The 17,761-nt window shown below is 26.0% G+C and overlaps 1 protein-coding gene across 1 annotated transcript in view; it reads right to left on the reverse strand.

The window, feature by feature from the left end:
* LOC132917389 (uncharacterized) overlaps positions 1 to 13,786 on the reverse strand; it is a 290,377-nt gene extending 276,591 nt beyond the window's left edge. The window contains exon 1 of the mRNA XM_060978105.1: positions 13,358 to 13,786. Coding sequence (XP_060834088.1) covers positions 13,358 to 13,415 — 58 coding nt within the window. The 5' untranslated portion in view covers positions 13,416 to 13,786. The remainder of the gene's footprint in view (positions 1 to 13,357) is intronic.
* Positions 13,787 to 17,761: the final 3,975 nt, after the last annotated feature.

The raw sequence follows: 17,761 nt of genomic DNA on the forward strand, positions 1-17,761 counted from the left end.
ATGTATATTTTGACTTGTTGATTGTCAGTATAGGTATTTTTAATATTACTATTGACGTAAAACTTAAACTTGTGTTTCATTATAAACTATTTTATAGAAATATAATAAATAAATTAAATTAAATCACCGGAAATCCCTAATATAACCAATGTAAATGTAAAGCTGTAAGTTTTGTTTTTTTATTTCACACTAAGTACGATTAGGCGGCATATACTGCCAGATTTTTTTGTGCTAAACTGTCTTAACTTTCAGATTTTACGTGTACGCAAGGGAATTTCCATTGTTCTGTTAAATAGCTGCATAATTTACACTTGACGTAAGGACAAGAACTCCTTTATTCGTGTTATTTTATAAATTGTTTTTAAACAAGGAACAATAGTGTAAGTAGGTATGTGTTGACTTTGAGAAAGGATAAAAAAACGATAATCTAAATGTTAAATATGATAAACTAATGTAAAAACTTAATAGATAATACATTATTAATCTAAATAATTATTATTCATTGGAAAATACTTAAGCTAAATGATAATATTATAATTAAGTACATCCATAGAAATAACTTAGGTAACTAAATACTATAGAATAAATATCAATTTTAGATATATTTTTTTCGATATTACCCATTGAGTTTTATATTTCAATTAAAGTTATAAATATATTGATATTACAACGATGATTGTTAATTTATTTGGCTGTGATCATTTTTATAGTAAGTTTTATGTGATCTTATCTTATGGAATATGGTTAAACTTATCTTTTCGATACATTAAAAGGGTCAAGTCTTAATTTAATCATTAATTTCAATAAGCTAACTGACGACACACAGATTTTCAACAAAGTTGATTTTAGTCAACTTGTTATAAATAAAAACTAATAATCTCATTAATTATATTAAATATTGATTAGTATTTAAATTATTTATCTCAACAATAAACATAATAATTAACGAAAAATGTTGAACTATCTTCAGGTAAAATATATCATTTTAGAATTAGATTTTTATTTAAGTTTTTTATTGTACATAGAAGGTAAATAAATTAAATTTTTTTCAAATACTACTTTTAATTATATCAATTATAGTTTGTTAAATCATACACGATATATGCTGGACATCTGAACTCAAGTCTGGTTAATGGTCCTTTTAGGTGGTCAGAAACTGATATAGAAGTTTGACATATTTTTTTTCAAATAAGTGAACAATAAACTTTTATAATTATATATAGGTAATACAAGTTTACAATTAATATAAACTAATATATTCATAAACACAATGAAATAAAATATTGTTGCAACAAAATATTTATTTGTTTTAGATATAATGACTTAAAAATATAATAGTATGACAATTTTCCAAAACCTGTCAATATTTTTATTAATATATAATTTATAATAATATTAAATTAATGTAAGCTAAAACTTCTATAGTTTACCAAATATATATATATATATATATATATAAAAAAATAGATTACAATAATGTATTATACATTTTGTATTAAATTTAAATATATGAATAATTGCTAAAATTTAGTTTAAATTTGCATAAATTTCACAGATTCATGAGAACCTGTTTAATAATTTTGTGTCTATTTAGAACTAATAAATTTATAAACCATACAAGTAATATTTAAAACACGAGCGTCGCTGAAATATATTACACTAAAAATCATACAAGCTAAGATGTATAAATATCAACCAGATTAATGTTATTATTAATACAAAATTACCTACGCTACATAATTTGAAAACTATATTAATAAAATAAGGTAGGATTTAAACGGTTGTCGCAGTAAAGTATCTTAAATACTTAGTAAACAAGACACAAGACACAACTAAATCTTTTAAATCCAATTTTTCTTTTTTATTAACATATAATGTTATACAACAGTTAGAAAAACTGCCTTTTATTAATTTTTCTGTGAAAAATTAAACGATAAAACAAATTTCTAGAAAAAAATCTTTAAATCAATATTTTAAAAAATCTACTAAATTATTATTAAATCATATGAAATTCAAAATAATATAGAAAATAAGAATACAGTAATTTTTTTATTACATTGTATTAATGAAAAAAAAAACCAGTGAAATCACTTTGGTATATTGTAGGTCTCGTAAATTGGTAATTTTTTAGTTAAGTAAGTTCTCTAATGTATGTGATAAATTTGATTTCAAAGATAAAATCATTAAATACGAAAAACAATTCTGATGGTATAATGGTATAAATAATTTGCAAGTTGTCTTGATTTCAACGAATTTTGTCAACATTTTAAATCCAAAACCTTATAAAAATTTGTGCATTATGAAAGTTCCGAGTTTTTTAGCTGTAAAAATATTTCATGAGAAACCCCATTTTACATTTTCGAGTTCTTAAAAAATAAAAACAAAATCATCAATACGTAGGTATGTAAAGTATAAATCAAAAACAAACTAAAAAAAAAATCCTTAAATTTAAATGTGTAGGTATATAAAATTCAAAAAAGATTCAAAATATGTTAAAATTTATTTTGTTAGTTAGAAAATAGAAAATACTGAATTTAATTTAAATTTCAAGTCTACGGCTTATGAATCACAACAAAATCTATCTTGACAATAACTTATGTTTTATTTATATTCCCGGTACTCTGTTTATTTATTTTTTATTTTTTCTAACAATTATTTTGAAAATACTGAATTGTCTACATTTGTTTTCAAAAAACCAAATTATCATTTATACTTGAATCAATACTATTTACATTTTTTTACATTTTCTAAAGGTGACGTCAGACACACTAGAAAAAGCATCATTACAATATAACCAATATATTCATTGCTCAGCTCAAAATATAAAATAGCGATTACTTTAGAGTTGGAAAAAAATATGCATATATATCTTTAAAATAATTCTAAGTAAACTCAAGTTTCTTTACAAAAACTGAAGCTATTAACTAGCACATCGCTGTGAATATTATTGGTCACCTAATTACGATTTCGGGTCTCGTACAAATTCACCCCAAGAGTGCTCTTAACCACACCCAACCACGTTTATTTTTCGCTTCGTAAAAATGTCTGTGACCAATGTAGACGACACTTAAATGCTACGATTCGATTATAAAACGAAAATTTGTGTAAGTATAATTACGTTGCTTAAAGTTTCTGAGTAAACCGAAGAATCGATAATGTCGTTGATGGCAATTTCGAGAGCAAAAACAGTACTACAATTTCACCTCATGAATATTTAAAAAGAGGGTATGAGACATCGTACCACGTCCTCTCTTAACTCGCTCAAAATTACCTCTCTTCGACAGAATCAAAACCCATGAAATTAAATTTTACCCATTATTGCCAAAGCACATAAAACGCTCGGTGTCGGTTTTCCGTTTGTCCAACCTACAGTCGCTATCCGTGGATTAAACGATGGTACGGTTAGTATAAACCGAAAACGAGAACCGTCTTTAACTTAATACATAGACCTAAAAATATAAGCTTGAAATTAATCGGCTATTCAGCCCTGCCGAAAATGACATAAAAAGGACCATTACAATCGACAGTAATACACGCACCAAAAAGCTTCGTTTATTTATTATTTTATTGCACTTAAAAAAAACAGCTATAAGTTGTACCACGTTAATATTCCCTAACTATCTGTTTGGATGTCAATATTAAAATAATCTGTTGAATCTACACAAATATCGAGACAAGTTTGAATGATTCTTAATTGTTTGTTAAATTTTAGGTTTTTATAAAACTAAAACAAGATAGACTTAATATTTAATTATAAAATGTTTTACTGAAAAAATTAAAGAAAATCAAAATTCATAATTAGAATAAAATATTTTTTTAATCCGCGTTTGCTAATTTTTAGCAATCAAATCTGTATGCAAATAAGTTCAAACGAAATATACCCAATAGAAGTATTTAAAAAAATATACTTAAATAAATACATTTAAATAAGTAAGTAACAAATCATTGTACACAAAGAACTCAGTTATATAAGTATATTTTATTGCTCATTAATGCATTATTGACAATTGAATAAAAAAAATAACTATTTGAAATATTTTAGTATATAGATAAACTTACATAAAATAAATATAAGTACTAATAATTTAATCATAATAACTTATAAGCAAGACTTGTTGAAGTTGTATCATTACAATATTGATTTCAATAAAGCCTTATGATATGGCTTTGAGCGCTTGGAAAATCTGGGATTCATCGTCTTGGATAATATTTTAGATTAGTCGATGAAAACGTTTACTAACTCAATATTCCAGCATAAGTAAAATATTGGTGAACCTATAATGGGAATACATTCATATATGGTCATATGGACGTATGATTGACATTTATATGTCACTGAGACTTTTAACGTGAATAGAAAGTTTATAATGACAGTCAGGACAAAACTTATTCTAAAAAATCATAATTATTTCAATTCAACAAAATTTGCGACGAGATAAAAATAAAAAATACAAATAAATCGTTTTTAATGTCGTTTTATTTAAATAGTAAAATGTGCATTTTCGATATAGTATATTATGATGTTATAACTCTAATTGTAATTATAAGTATCAAGCATAATATGCATACATTAAAACAAAATTATGTACCATCAAACGTCATATTTAGTATGTACACACATTGTATTATTTTTAATTGTTTTAATATTACCTTAAATTTTTTTTTAAATATTATGGGTATCAAGTCCTATTAATAAATTAAAATATTAATCAAACAAATAGTAAAACAAATAACAATTATAAACGCCGCGCCACCCAAACAATAGTGTTCAAAATAATTATTGTCATTATTAGTTTACTAGCATAATTTTTTCATAATGTCTGTTAGAGGAACAACAATTTTTTACGCCAAAAAATTGGGGTGATTTATAAAAAGAAAATAGCAACTTTCTGTTAGCATTGTATCACACAAAGGTGAACAGAGTACAACCTCCCTCTCTCAACCATCTTTTTTTATACTTTTATTACAGTTTTCTTTTGTCTAGGGTTGACCGTAATTAAAACGGATTTCGTCGTTAAAATAATAACAACAAAACCGAACCTGGCGATATAATAATAATAGAGGTGAAAAGGGAAGGGGGAAAAAATGAGAAACCAAGTTGCACCGGAACCATGTCCGGCTCCCCTAGCCCTAATATTATTACTACAACGCATTGTGGCATTTCCCGCGTGATAACAACGATGAAAACAAAAAAGGGTTAAAACACCTCCACGAATGATGACTGAACAATAATAACTATAAAACCACCATACCTGACAACAATCAAAATAGTAAGTAAGTAAAACACAAATATTATTTAAATCTGAAAGCCATGATTCTGGTAATAACAATTTGCTTTTTAAATACTAGCTATTTGTTTATATATTAGAATATAGAATTTAATTTTAGTGAAGGTCAGACAAAATTTGTGTAGTTGGTACCGCTGACCAAAGGTATTTGATGTTCCGAGAATATTTAAAAATGGCTACTACGGAATAGTGTAGTTTTTCCCTATAAATATAGTTTGTACTCAATATAACCATCCCCAAAAATAAATCCTAGTTACGCGCTACTTACAATTTCTAAGCGTAAAATAATCAAATAAAGGAGTTTTAATTTTAAAAATTTACTATTTGGAATCATTAAAATATACTTAGAAAAATTATAAATTGAATACTTTAAAACTATTAAATCACAGATTTCTTAAATACTTAAGACAGAGATAGAACAAATGATCGCTAATCTTATAACAATTTCAAACATTTTAAATATATAATATTTTTACTAAAAGATAAAAAGAATACAGTGTGTTCACAAATATTAATATTTTTCTGTAATTCAAACTACCTTAGAATTTCAAAATTTAAAAAGAAAATGGTTAGTCATAGAAACAACTTCTAACAATAGTTAAAATATCTTTTATTATAAATGAAAGTTATAACTTCTAAAAAATAATATATTATAAACTAACTTTGTGATAAAAAAAGTTATAGGGATTATTTAGTATTGGTAGATAAAATCAACCAGTCAGTCTCTCATATAACATATTTCATTACAATTTCCTATTAAAGAGAGTATATTAATAAGGAGGGTCATGATTCTAATAACGTTTAAACAAGCTTCAAACATTAATAAATCATACCAGTTATAAACCACAGTTACTCTACTGCCTAATCTATATGAAATAATACAGCATATTAGAAATATAATAAATATGTACAATTATTTTTCCATTTTAAATAATAGTAAACACCTTTTTACGTAACACAAATAAAAATTATCAATTAAAGACGCGTATAATATTCATAATAGGGTGTGGTATATTCCAAAATCCACATCGACTCTTGAGAGACTATGTGTCACACACGCAGACCAGCCTTATGGCCTCGCGAAGAGACTGGCTGCTTCACTGTGCTCATTTTTACGCACTTCGTCGATTAATGATTAGTGATAAAAAATAAACAATAGTAAATTTTTATTTAGATAACATAAGATTATAAGATTATATTATGTTTGTATATTTAAATTATTTTTTTAACTTAAAATGTTAAAAAAAGTTAAATTACAATATCCTATTTCTTTGGTTATTATTTTAAACACAAGCTTAATTCTAAAATCAAATTAATACAATCATGCATTATTTTAAAACTCCATTCATTAATGTCTCTAAACTTTTTGCACTATTAAGAAATCCTTATTCTTTCTCTTGATATAACTTTATATTTCTACTACCGTCTACCACCATTTCCGGAAGTGCTGTTTCCCATTGGCGATTTCCGACGTCATTAAGTACGTGGTCACAGAAAAGTTTAGAAAGTTGAGTAAAAAACTTTTGTATTCTAGCATTCCTACAAACATTAAGTTTAGTTTCACGACAGTATTTTAGAAACCGGATACGTTTCAGAGAATTTGCTCTCTTTTAATGTTCAACACATTATTAAGGAATCGGACGTAGAGTTTTACCAAATATTTACGAAGTTTATAATTTGATATATTTTATAACTTAGTGACAATGCTCATAAACATATTATTTACCTATATAGCTGTGTGTCTTACAAAATGCATGTATTTATATTAAATGTTATATAAATACAAAATTATAATTTATATTACACATGTAAAATATGCTAAAAATAGTATAAAATAAATATACTCATTATACTCTATACATAGTTTTTTATGAATATGAATAAATACAGTGATAATGTGTTTCAGATAACCATGAGTTTGATAAAATATTGGTTATCCAATAATATAAGTGTGTTAAATGTCAATTTACTGCTTATTAATAAAATACTTCGTACATAGTTATCTACTTATTGAATAAATGTTCATATTTTAAATGTAAATAATTTAATACTAATTAAATCAGTTTATCACGGTTTTATAATATAAGATACATGTTCAAGGTAGTGAGATAAGCTATAAATGAATGTAAAATTTCAACCCCCTACATAAATATTTTTTAAAAATGGGTAATCTTTTTAACCAATGGTGTAGTTAAGGGGTTGAAAAAGTATTTAGGTGTGTATAGGTTCTAAACAGTATTAAATTTAAAAAAATATGTTAATAAACATTGAACAGTAACCCAATTATCAAACTCTATTTTTTAAATTTAATGGTGAAATGGTTATCATCACAGTTGTTACCGCATGTAAATCCTAACCATAAGTAGGTTAGATTTGAATTTCTGTACATAAGTATTTTGTTGAAAACATTTCTAAATAGTTTTATGACTTATTTACACGTTTTTTTTATCAGAGAATTGAGACCATCGAGGTACAGAAGAGAAAGATTAAGTAAATATCCATTATAGTTTAAAACACCAAAATTGTAAACCGAATTACGTCACTATTTCTCCAATTTTTTCTCATTTCTAACAACTTTTGTGTATATATATATATATATATATATATATATATATACAGTCTATAAGTAATTATAAGTTATACAGTTAAAAATACTAGATGAATAACACCGAAGTTCCATCACTGGATGATTCTTTACCCATGTTTACAAGTCACTGAATATTAATATTATCCCGTATGTTTATTAACTATTGTACTATAATAGTATATAATTGTACAGATAGAAAAATTTTCTAAAAAAAATAATAAAAAAGATGAATAACAAATTAAAAACAAAACAAAAGTAAAATAAATAGAAAAAGTAAACAAATATGTGTTGCTTACATCATAAATTAATGTAAGTTACAGTCATTAATTCGGAATCAATCAGGTTTTTATTGTAGTAACTGTTATTGGGAGTATGTATCATATTATTTCTTGATGCAAGAATTAAACAATTAAACAACTTCTGTCTAACTGTACAGTACATAATAGAATATTTAAAAATGTTTACTAAAATTTAGGCAACATAAAATGAGAAATTAAAAATGGAACGTTATAAATATTATTCAAAGTTTGTTGTATGAATGAAATTATGAACATCAACTTAGATTAGTAGGTTTAGTATACCTAGACTCTGACGTGTACAGGAGCTTGAAAAATTTACTTGAAAAAAAGAAAAAGAAATATTTCTCGTACCAAACCGTAGTGACAGGTCCCGAGAGATCGTTTTGCATTTATTCTGTACAGGATAAAACTGTAGATAAAGACCGAAGGAGATTTCTCTTTTTTTCGGGTGGGAAATCATGAGGGCAAAAGAAAATGGGAACGCCGATGACTCACAAATGTTTTTACGACACATCACAACAATACGTACAGCCCTGCCCGTACCCATCCAGTAAAATCAACGGAAAGGGTAGGAAAAGATGACGTCAGTACCAAGTAGTTTGGGAATGTTGAAGGGTGTATTGTAACTCCATACTCTACATCAAAATTAGATAACACACGGCTACAAAATCTAATACAAAACTATCCATGCTCGTAGATCAAAAAACATAAATGTTTATTCGAAACTCTTGATCTAACTGAATGTTGGGTATATTGATGAAAAACTATTAGTCATGTTAGTCAGTTTAAAACCTTTCAATATACTTAACACTGGAAATGAACAGTCGTTGTTAAAGGGCGGATTTACATGTATTAAAAAAAAAACCATGCCATGTATACTCAATGAATAATGCATTAATGTTCTTAAAACCACTTAAATAATATGTTCTTTTGTAGTTAAAATGGTTAGTTAATAATTTGTTTTTACACATGATGGTTTTAACCATATTCTAGTTGTTTTATTATCCTCTTTTGTAGCTTTTTAAAGTTTTCTCTAACACAAGCTTATATTTGTCTACTAATAAACAAAAATCAAATAATTTTAAGCACTTTTAGGTGAGTATATTAAAAAGGCTTAATACGGTTCAACTATCATTATTTTGAATATACAGTAGAACCTCGATTATCCGAACCTCCGTTATACGAACCCTCTATTATCTGAACTGCAATTAGCGTATCCGAACGTTTGCGAGACTTGGCTGCAGAAAAGCGCGTTGCAGCTCGTCGTCAAATAAAAATCGATAATTTTGTCAAAAAAAAAATATAATAAACATTATATTATGGGATTTTATTGGATGAAAAACGTACATTATTTGTTAACACATTAAGTAAATAGGATTACTATACCACAATATATATATATATATATAATAACATCAATAACATTACATAGAAACACATAATGAAGGAAGCCATCCGGTAATGGAATCTATGAAGAATTCCTTATACTCGTTTAATAATTACGGTTATAAAATAGAAGTTTGTTTTTACCCGATTAAAATGCATTTATTTACCACGGTTATCTACTAGGACACTTAAAAATTAATTTATTTTTCTATATTTCAAAACTGAAACTACAGAGAACTACAAGTGACATTTTAAATCGTATGAAACCTAGCTATATTAAAGTTTCTACAAGATGTGTCATATTGTTATGAAAGTATATCTAGATGATTCCAATGATTGTTCGCAACTTTTCCGACTGCATAAGCATAAAACTATAAAAGGTCATAAATCCTGAGGTATTCATGATGGATGAGTTCGATAAAAGTTTAACGCCACACCTCCTATACGGTATGTTGTTATTATATTATACCTTGGGCTACCTGCCTCTGCATAACTGCCTCAATTTTTTTTTACCCTAGATTTATTTCAACAGGCTTGTCTAGAATAACGTGACATAAAGATTATTGGCCATAATTTAAAAATATCAAAAATAAGCCAATACTCAATAATATTATTTTTATAATATCACGTATTTATGCCATATATCAATTATTAAACATAAGTACCTACTACTTAGTTAATACACATAATTTTTACTACTTAATTATTCAAAAGTTAGGTATTATGATTAAGATGGTTTTTTATTTTAATATAATAGATACGACCGTAGTGAGATTTAAGGATCAGTAAAATGGTTTGTTTTCAAAACAAATTACAAGGAATTCGAAACATGGTTTATTGAATCTACTTATTTCATATAAGCTATATTATTTACGATCTATTAATTTAATCCAAGGTAAAGAAAAAAGTCAAAAATACGTAAAACATAGTTTTATTTTAGTTACCTAATTATTAATTATTATAGATACCTATAATCCGTTTATTAATTTAAATAATAGATTCACTTTTAATTTATATTGTATAGTATTATTGTGTTTATAATTCACGTTTTATTATATAAGATTTTAGTGGCGTTTCTAGGTTGCGATATCCTGAATTTCTGTGTATGTTTTGTTTAATTTAATATATGTTGACCGAAATGGTTTAACGGCCATCTTCAGGGCTATTCAAACTAAACAAAACATTTTCAAGTCTCAGAATACTGAAAGCCATGAGACTAAATCAAATTTAGAGTCAAAACAAGAATGAAATTGAAAAACAATAATTTAATATTCTTGAAATACAAAGAAGTATACCTATTGTTTTATATTCCATACCGTAAATTGATATAAATACTAACAAGTAACAAGAGTATACTGTAACATTAGATAACTAAAAAACTAAACAATAAAAAAATAAAAATAAAATAATAATAATTAAAAATATATATATATTATTATTAATTATAATTATTGTCCATACTGATATGAGATTAGAAATTTTCCATTACTAACAAAAAAGTATGATTATATTTTCAGAAATAAATAAACAATGTGAATAATATTTCATTAATTTAGATAATATTTAAAGCTTTAAAAATAAAAATGCACTAGGTACAGTGATTTTATTCAATATATCCGATAGATTAGCATGGTAAAAATAATTTTTCAAATGTTTTCCCCAGCTTTCACTTAATTTAAAATCAAATAAAACTCATTATATTCACTAAAAAAAAATTCTATCATTAAACATACATATACCTTACTATTGAATTTTATTTTATTCAAAAAATAAAATAGGTAAATCAAATTATTTTTATTTGAATATGTACAACTTTGTAACTTTGTACTAATATAGTTTTAGGTACCTAATTACCAAAACAAAAAAAAAACAATAGATAAATACTTCAAACAATGAATTGAAAACAAACTAAAAATTCAGACTTTAATAAAATGAATAATTATTAAGTGTCTAATTTTACTAATATACAAGATACGTAGATACTTATAATTTACATAATTTAGGTAGATAAAAATAAAAAGATTTTTTATTTTTTTGAGCCAATATAAATTATATATTTATTTTACACTTTTACTCGTATTTGTATTGTTTGCTTAACAAATAATAATCAATTATAAATATAAGGCATTGAATAATCGGTTTTAATATGAGATATCGAGATTGACATTAAATAAAAGACTTAAAACTATTAGTAATTTAAATTCAAAAATTTTAATCAATATAGGACAATATTTATAGCACAATGGTTGCAAATTATTCAAAATAAATAAATGCAATTCTATATTAGAAAATTATTTCATTATTTCATTCAAACATAATATAAATATGTATTTTTAATTTAACCTGTAAATAATAACTACCTACATCAACCATAACCTTACAATAACCTAACAAAAAAATAAAATGTCTTATAGAATCTAGTGAGATTTAAAAAATAGATAGAATATGTTATTCTATATTTTTAATCTCTTTTAAATTGATTATTTGTAAATTAAAATCCATTCAGTTAAAATAATGCAAACAAATTTCGTACATAACTATTTAAAGATTATTATAGTAAGGTAGGTATTACGAATTATTATGGGAGTGAAATAAATAAATATTGGTATAAACAATTATAGGCAATAAATATTATAAATATACCTATAAATGTGATTTGAAAAAGTGTTGTAACCATAATGGCATAATAATTCTAGATATAACAAATTGCAGTTGATATCTATATAATTTGCTACATAACATAAAATTGTATTAATTATTCAATTATTGTGATTAATTATTATTTATTGTACGAGAATCGTAGGTATAAATAATTTATTATTTTCCACAATTGTATAGTAACTAAAATGTTAAAAATATTTTTGTTAATAAACTAACAACTATAAGAAAAAAGTTCGTAGCTAATAATAATTCTAGAAAGTATTAACTAGGGAATGTTTATTAAAAACAAAATAATATTATAAACACTGATTATTGATTAAATGATTAATTTACAGCAAAATGCATGTCTCAATTTATGAAATATTTAAATGTATTATTATAAATACTTTCTAAATAAATTACCTATAAATGCCTAACATAGGCACCAATTTTCAAAATCCCAATTACATCTATGACTTAATAATTATATAAAATTATAAAATGACTATATTATATTAATTAATAATTATTATTTAAAATAATGTTATTATACCGAGGTTATTAGTGTGTTGACCAGAAAACCAGTGTAAGTATAACTGTATAAGATGTCAGTTTCCATAATGTCACCAATAGACACACGAAAAATTCAAATTCCCGAGATACGCATAATAGAAATTTAAAATGTTCCACATTCCACCATAATCTTAAAGGATTCGAAGTCTAATAAAAACGAATGAAACCGGTTCAAAAACATTGTAAATTACTTATAAGTGAAAAACCAATGTTACCAATCTTGAAACTATCTTAAGTTATATACTTTAGCGGCTAAAGTTGCGCCTATGCTTTAGCCTATTGATAGGCAGGCACAATATGAACAAATTGAAATACAGCATAAGCAAATATATTAACTACCTACATTATTGATTAATTTTTTTTTTTTTAAGTAAGGTATTAAAAACAAAAAGATTAAAAGAAACTGTTTAACCCACCTCCACCTACGTGTGCACGATGTTTTGGTAAACTTTTTAAATTTTAAAGAACAAAATCCAACCGATCCAACAGCTAGTCGGTGCTAGTCAAGAGCTTTTAAGAAATACGGTACCTAAATAATAATAATAATAATAATGCGATAAAACGAAAAAACAATATCCACTAACCGTTATAGACGATCAGGTAAAGTGTCCACAGCACTTGCAGTCGGCACCGGGACGTCATGATTGGCGTAACCGTTCCGGTAGGTAGTAGTTAAGAGTTTTTCGGCCGGTATCACATTTAGAAAAACACGTCACGAACACACACGACGACCAAGTCAGTTTTTATTTCTAATCGAAATCGATTTATTTTCCCCGTTTTCTGACGATTAAATATAATCATTTAACTCATAATCGTGCGGACGGCAACCACACCGAACCAGAAACGAATGTTTTGCTCGAAGACGGTTTAACACGCGAATAATAAAATTTCGCCGTCTGAACGCGGAAAAACGCACGTACTTTTCGAGCAGCGGCGACAAGAAAGAGAAAATAACACGAACGACCGAAAGAAACGGCAGACCAACACTGACTCCGCATTGCCGAATGCCGGCCTCGCACTCTCGCCGCCGCCGCCGGTCCCGTCCAACCCCCTCGTGGCGCGGATCACGACAACGGACCAGGCGCGAAGCCTAACGTCAAACGTCTCTACTAGGAAAATACAATATATTATCGTCTCGTTGCTCCGGCAATTTTCTGGCTTTCTGCTATATTATTATGTTTTCTATTTATTTTATCAATTATTAACATATGTTTATCTAATTGTGTATGATATACACTTTTCCATGGTTTTTGAAATATTAGCGGTGTTAATAAATTCACGTCGAATACCGTCTTCTATGTTCTAATATTCGGATAAGCAAATCACGATTATACCCAACACCGGCAACACCAGTGCATAGGCGTAAATTGAGGAGGGCTTAACTTGGCCCCCTACACTTTTTTAAGTTTTTCAACCAATTTCAAGGTTAGTTATTACTTATTAGAGACATTTTTAAGATATACTACGACTACTACGTAATTCTTCAACAGGATATCCGATAGGTATGTATTATGTGAACGTTTAAGATGCATGTATGAATTTGTATTGTAGATTTGTAATAAAATTTAAATGATTGAACTATACCTTATGCCTATATTATATAACGTTAATATTTTATAACGACAACAATAACAGATTATGTATACGTCATTAAATAAATAATTTTGAAGTTTTTTTATACATCTTATAATAAATGTTACATTGTTACAATACATTTATAAAAATTGTATGTAAGGGGTGCGGGCGGCGAAGCCCTTCGCAGGCCTGTTTTGTGTTTATAATTTTAGCTCCCCCTTCTAACAAGCCAAATGTATGGCTATGCACCAGTGACGTAATTACGGGGGGATTTAGGTGTCGCATTCCCCTGACCATTATTTTTGAAGACTGGTCAAATACATTTATTTACTGATTTAACAACAATTATTATTGTATATTATTTAATGTTTTTTGATTATTTGTTTTTGTGTGGTCCGTGTCATATGGATACATACCTACATTTATTGCACTGAAATGAGATGCAGATGCTTATGATAAATACATTACCTTTTTAAGTGGAGGGGGAGTTATAGATAAGATGTAAAAACATTTTATCCCCCCAGAAACATAACCAAATCGCCACTGCCCAACAGATTACACATAATATTTTATAGATACAACAATAACATGATTTTTATTGTTATTTTTACTTTTTTTGTTACTACGAGACGCTTATGTTTTCTTAGAGCACTATAGATATATTATAGTGCCTTAGTTTTCTCAGTCGATTAGCTATTATGATTTTGAAACTTTTATAATAATATCGTATAATAGTTCTTTGACCAAAAACATTTAATTTATGATGACTCTTCCTATCACAGTGGTTTTTAGGTTTTTATTTATTGTATATGGCAACCCATATCTATTATTTTTTTAGAAGAATATTATGTTGTAGAACATAATGTCATAATATCATTAAACCAACATAGTTCATAATTAAAAATTATCATAGATTATTCAATGTATTATGTATCACACCACTCCAGTTTCAGATATAAGTAAAATATATTATATTATATCTATATGGCATATGCTTAAAATTATAGAAATATATTGTTTAAAATTAATAATATTCAAAAATTAAACATTTTTCATTAAAAAAAAAAAAAACGCAGATTATAAATTATAGGTACCTGTTATATTTATTATTTATATAAAATTATAAATGGTTTTTATTGCATTCAATAATCGCTTATCGCAATCGGCAGTATAGGTTTAGTTCAGTAAACTTACTCAGATAACACCCGTTGTTAAATAATAAATATTAATCCATTTCCAGTAAAAAAACATGCACCATGCGTCGCGTGAGAAAACTCGCGCTATTAAACATCATCATCGACTAATAATTTATTATTATTTAATATCACATAAATATTAAATTCCCTATGATAACAGTTATAAAAACGTGGCTTTTAGTTCCGTGTATTTATACAGTAGGTACGTAGTTTCCAAGCGGTATCCTTTTGTGTTAATATTCATAATAATATTATGCTTATTAGTATAATAAGTAATAACCAATAGTAAATCAACTGCTATTTATAGTAACAGTTTAAAGAAACCGATGTCTCATGGGCAATGATAATAATCCAAACTTAAAACTCCTCTACTGCTCTATTGCTATACTCGAGAATTAATTATATTTTGTTTAGCTTCATACACCGACACACAGTACGACATAATACAAATAAGAACAACGTTTATAATATTGTAAATGCGCATGTTGTGTATATGCTATATACGTAGCGAGGAAATAGTCTATTCTATAATCAATGGTATATAGTACGTGACATTTTAAAACCAAATAGTAAACTATAAACAATATATTATATAGGTATTATATTTAACAATTGATTTCAAGAGAACAACCATATCATATTATTATTTATTTAATTATTATTTTAATAACATGATCCCAAAGATATTTCTATCTAAATAAAATATAATTTGTTACTTTGGTAATATTCATTTTTATTTAATTATTCAGTAGTCTAAATATATAAAATCCTCATTTTCTATTCAAAAGGTTATTTGAAAAATATTTATAATTAATTTATGTAGTAACGATGTAATACAAAACTGAACAACTGTACATGATAAAAATAATATAATTTATTGAAATAAAAATTCATAATACTCTCGAGATTATTAATTTGTTCAAGTTTTTAATAGTTAGGCCTATTTAAGTATATTAATGTTCATTAATTAGATTTTTTTAAATTAAAATAACTTTATAATTAAATTGTACCTAAATCCCTTAATTTCAATTATACTGTATCCACCATTCTACCGTGATTATTAAAATAGTAGTCGCTTATTAAATTCAAGAATCAATACGAAAGATAATTAAAAATGTTTGTTCATACTTAAATTCTTAAAATGTATTATTTTTTATAGTATTTTATATATTTAATTTTATTGCACTTCTTAAAAACGTATAATACGTTTTTAATTTAATATAAATGTAATAATTAGTGTATAGTGAAGTCCCGAAATGACTTAGGTATAGGTATCATTGATTAACACATAGTCACTCAGAAAACTTAACTTAAAACGAAATATTGTATCTACGCGACAACGACGTACATCAAAGGCTATTATAGAAGTTTGTATTTATTTTGTATCCAAGAGTGCAGTTCTAGTGTCTAGTTTAAAAAAATAAGCGCAATTTAAATTATTATAATAACTCAAAACGAAACTTGATAAAATATTTGTTTCATTTTTTTCATTGGTCGACCGTCGTACTCGTGCAGTATAATATTACAACTTTGTAGTCTTTTGCGAGTGAAATAGTATTATGAAAGAACAACTGTACAATATCCTTTATGATTTATACGTTTGTTTTGTTCAAAATGGATTTAGTTATTGAAGACAAAACTGAACTATAATTATATTTTAAATTTACTGTACGCAAATATTAATTTTAACGGGTAATAAAAGCTATATTGACGCAATATTGTTTCTAAGGAGATATTTTAGTAGCTGTAAACTAACAGCTATCGCAGATTGTACGCTTTTGTGGACAATTAATTTACTTACCTCATTACGTCAAAAATTTAAAATACTATTAAGCACAACTGCAAAAGCGTACGGGAGAGATAAATAAACGTTTTAAATATTAACTATAATTAATTTAGTAATAACTAATAATACAACCGTAAAAAAAATAATATAATTTTACCAAAACAATTTAACAAAAACAATAGTCGTCAAATGGTGGGAAGAGAGGGATAGATCTCCCATGACTTTTTTTCTTTAATATTTATAACAATTAAATTTATATATATTGTACTATAATGTTAATATATGAAATTTTGTTTAATTTTTTTCTCAAAACAACGCCTATGAGCGTATATTATTATCTGGATTCTAGACTCATTCTAGGAACGAGGATGTTATTATTATTATTTATTAATATTTAGTTGCTTATACAAAATATACGGGAATTACCCCGT

Source organism: Rhopalosiphum padi, chromosome 1 (genome assembly GCF_020882245.1).
Source record: "Rhopalosiphum padi isolate XX-2018 chromosome 1, ASM2088224v1, whole genome shotgun sequence".
Classification (NCBI taxonomy): domain Eukaryota; kingdom Metazoa; phylum Arthropoda; class Insecta; order Hemiptera; family Aphididae; genus Rhopalosiphum; species Rhopalosiphum padi.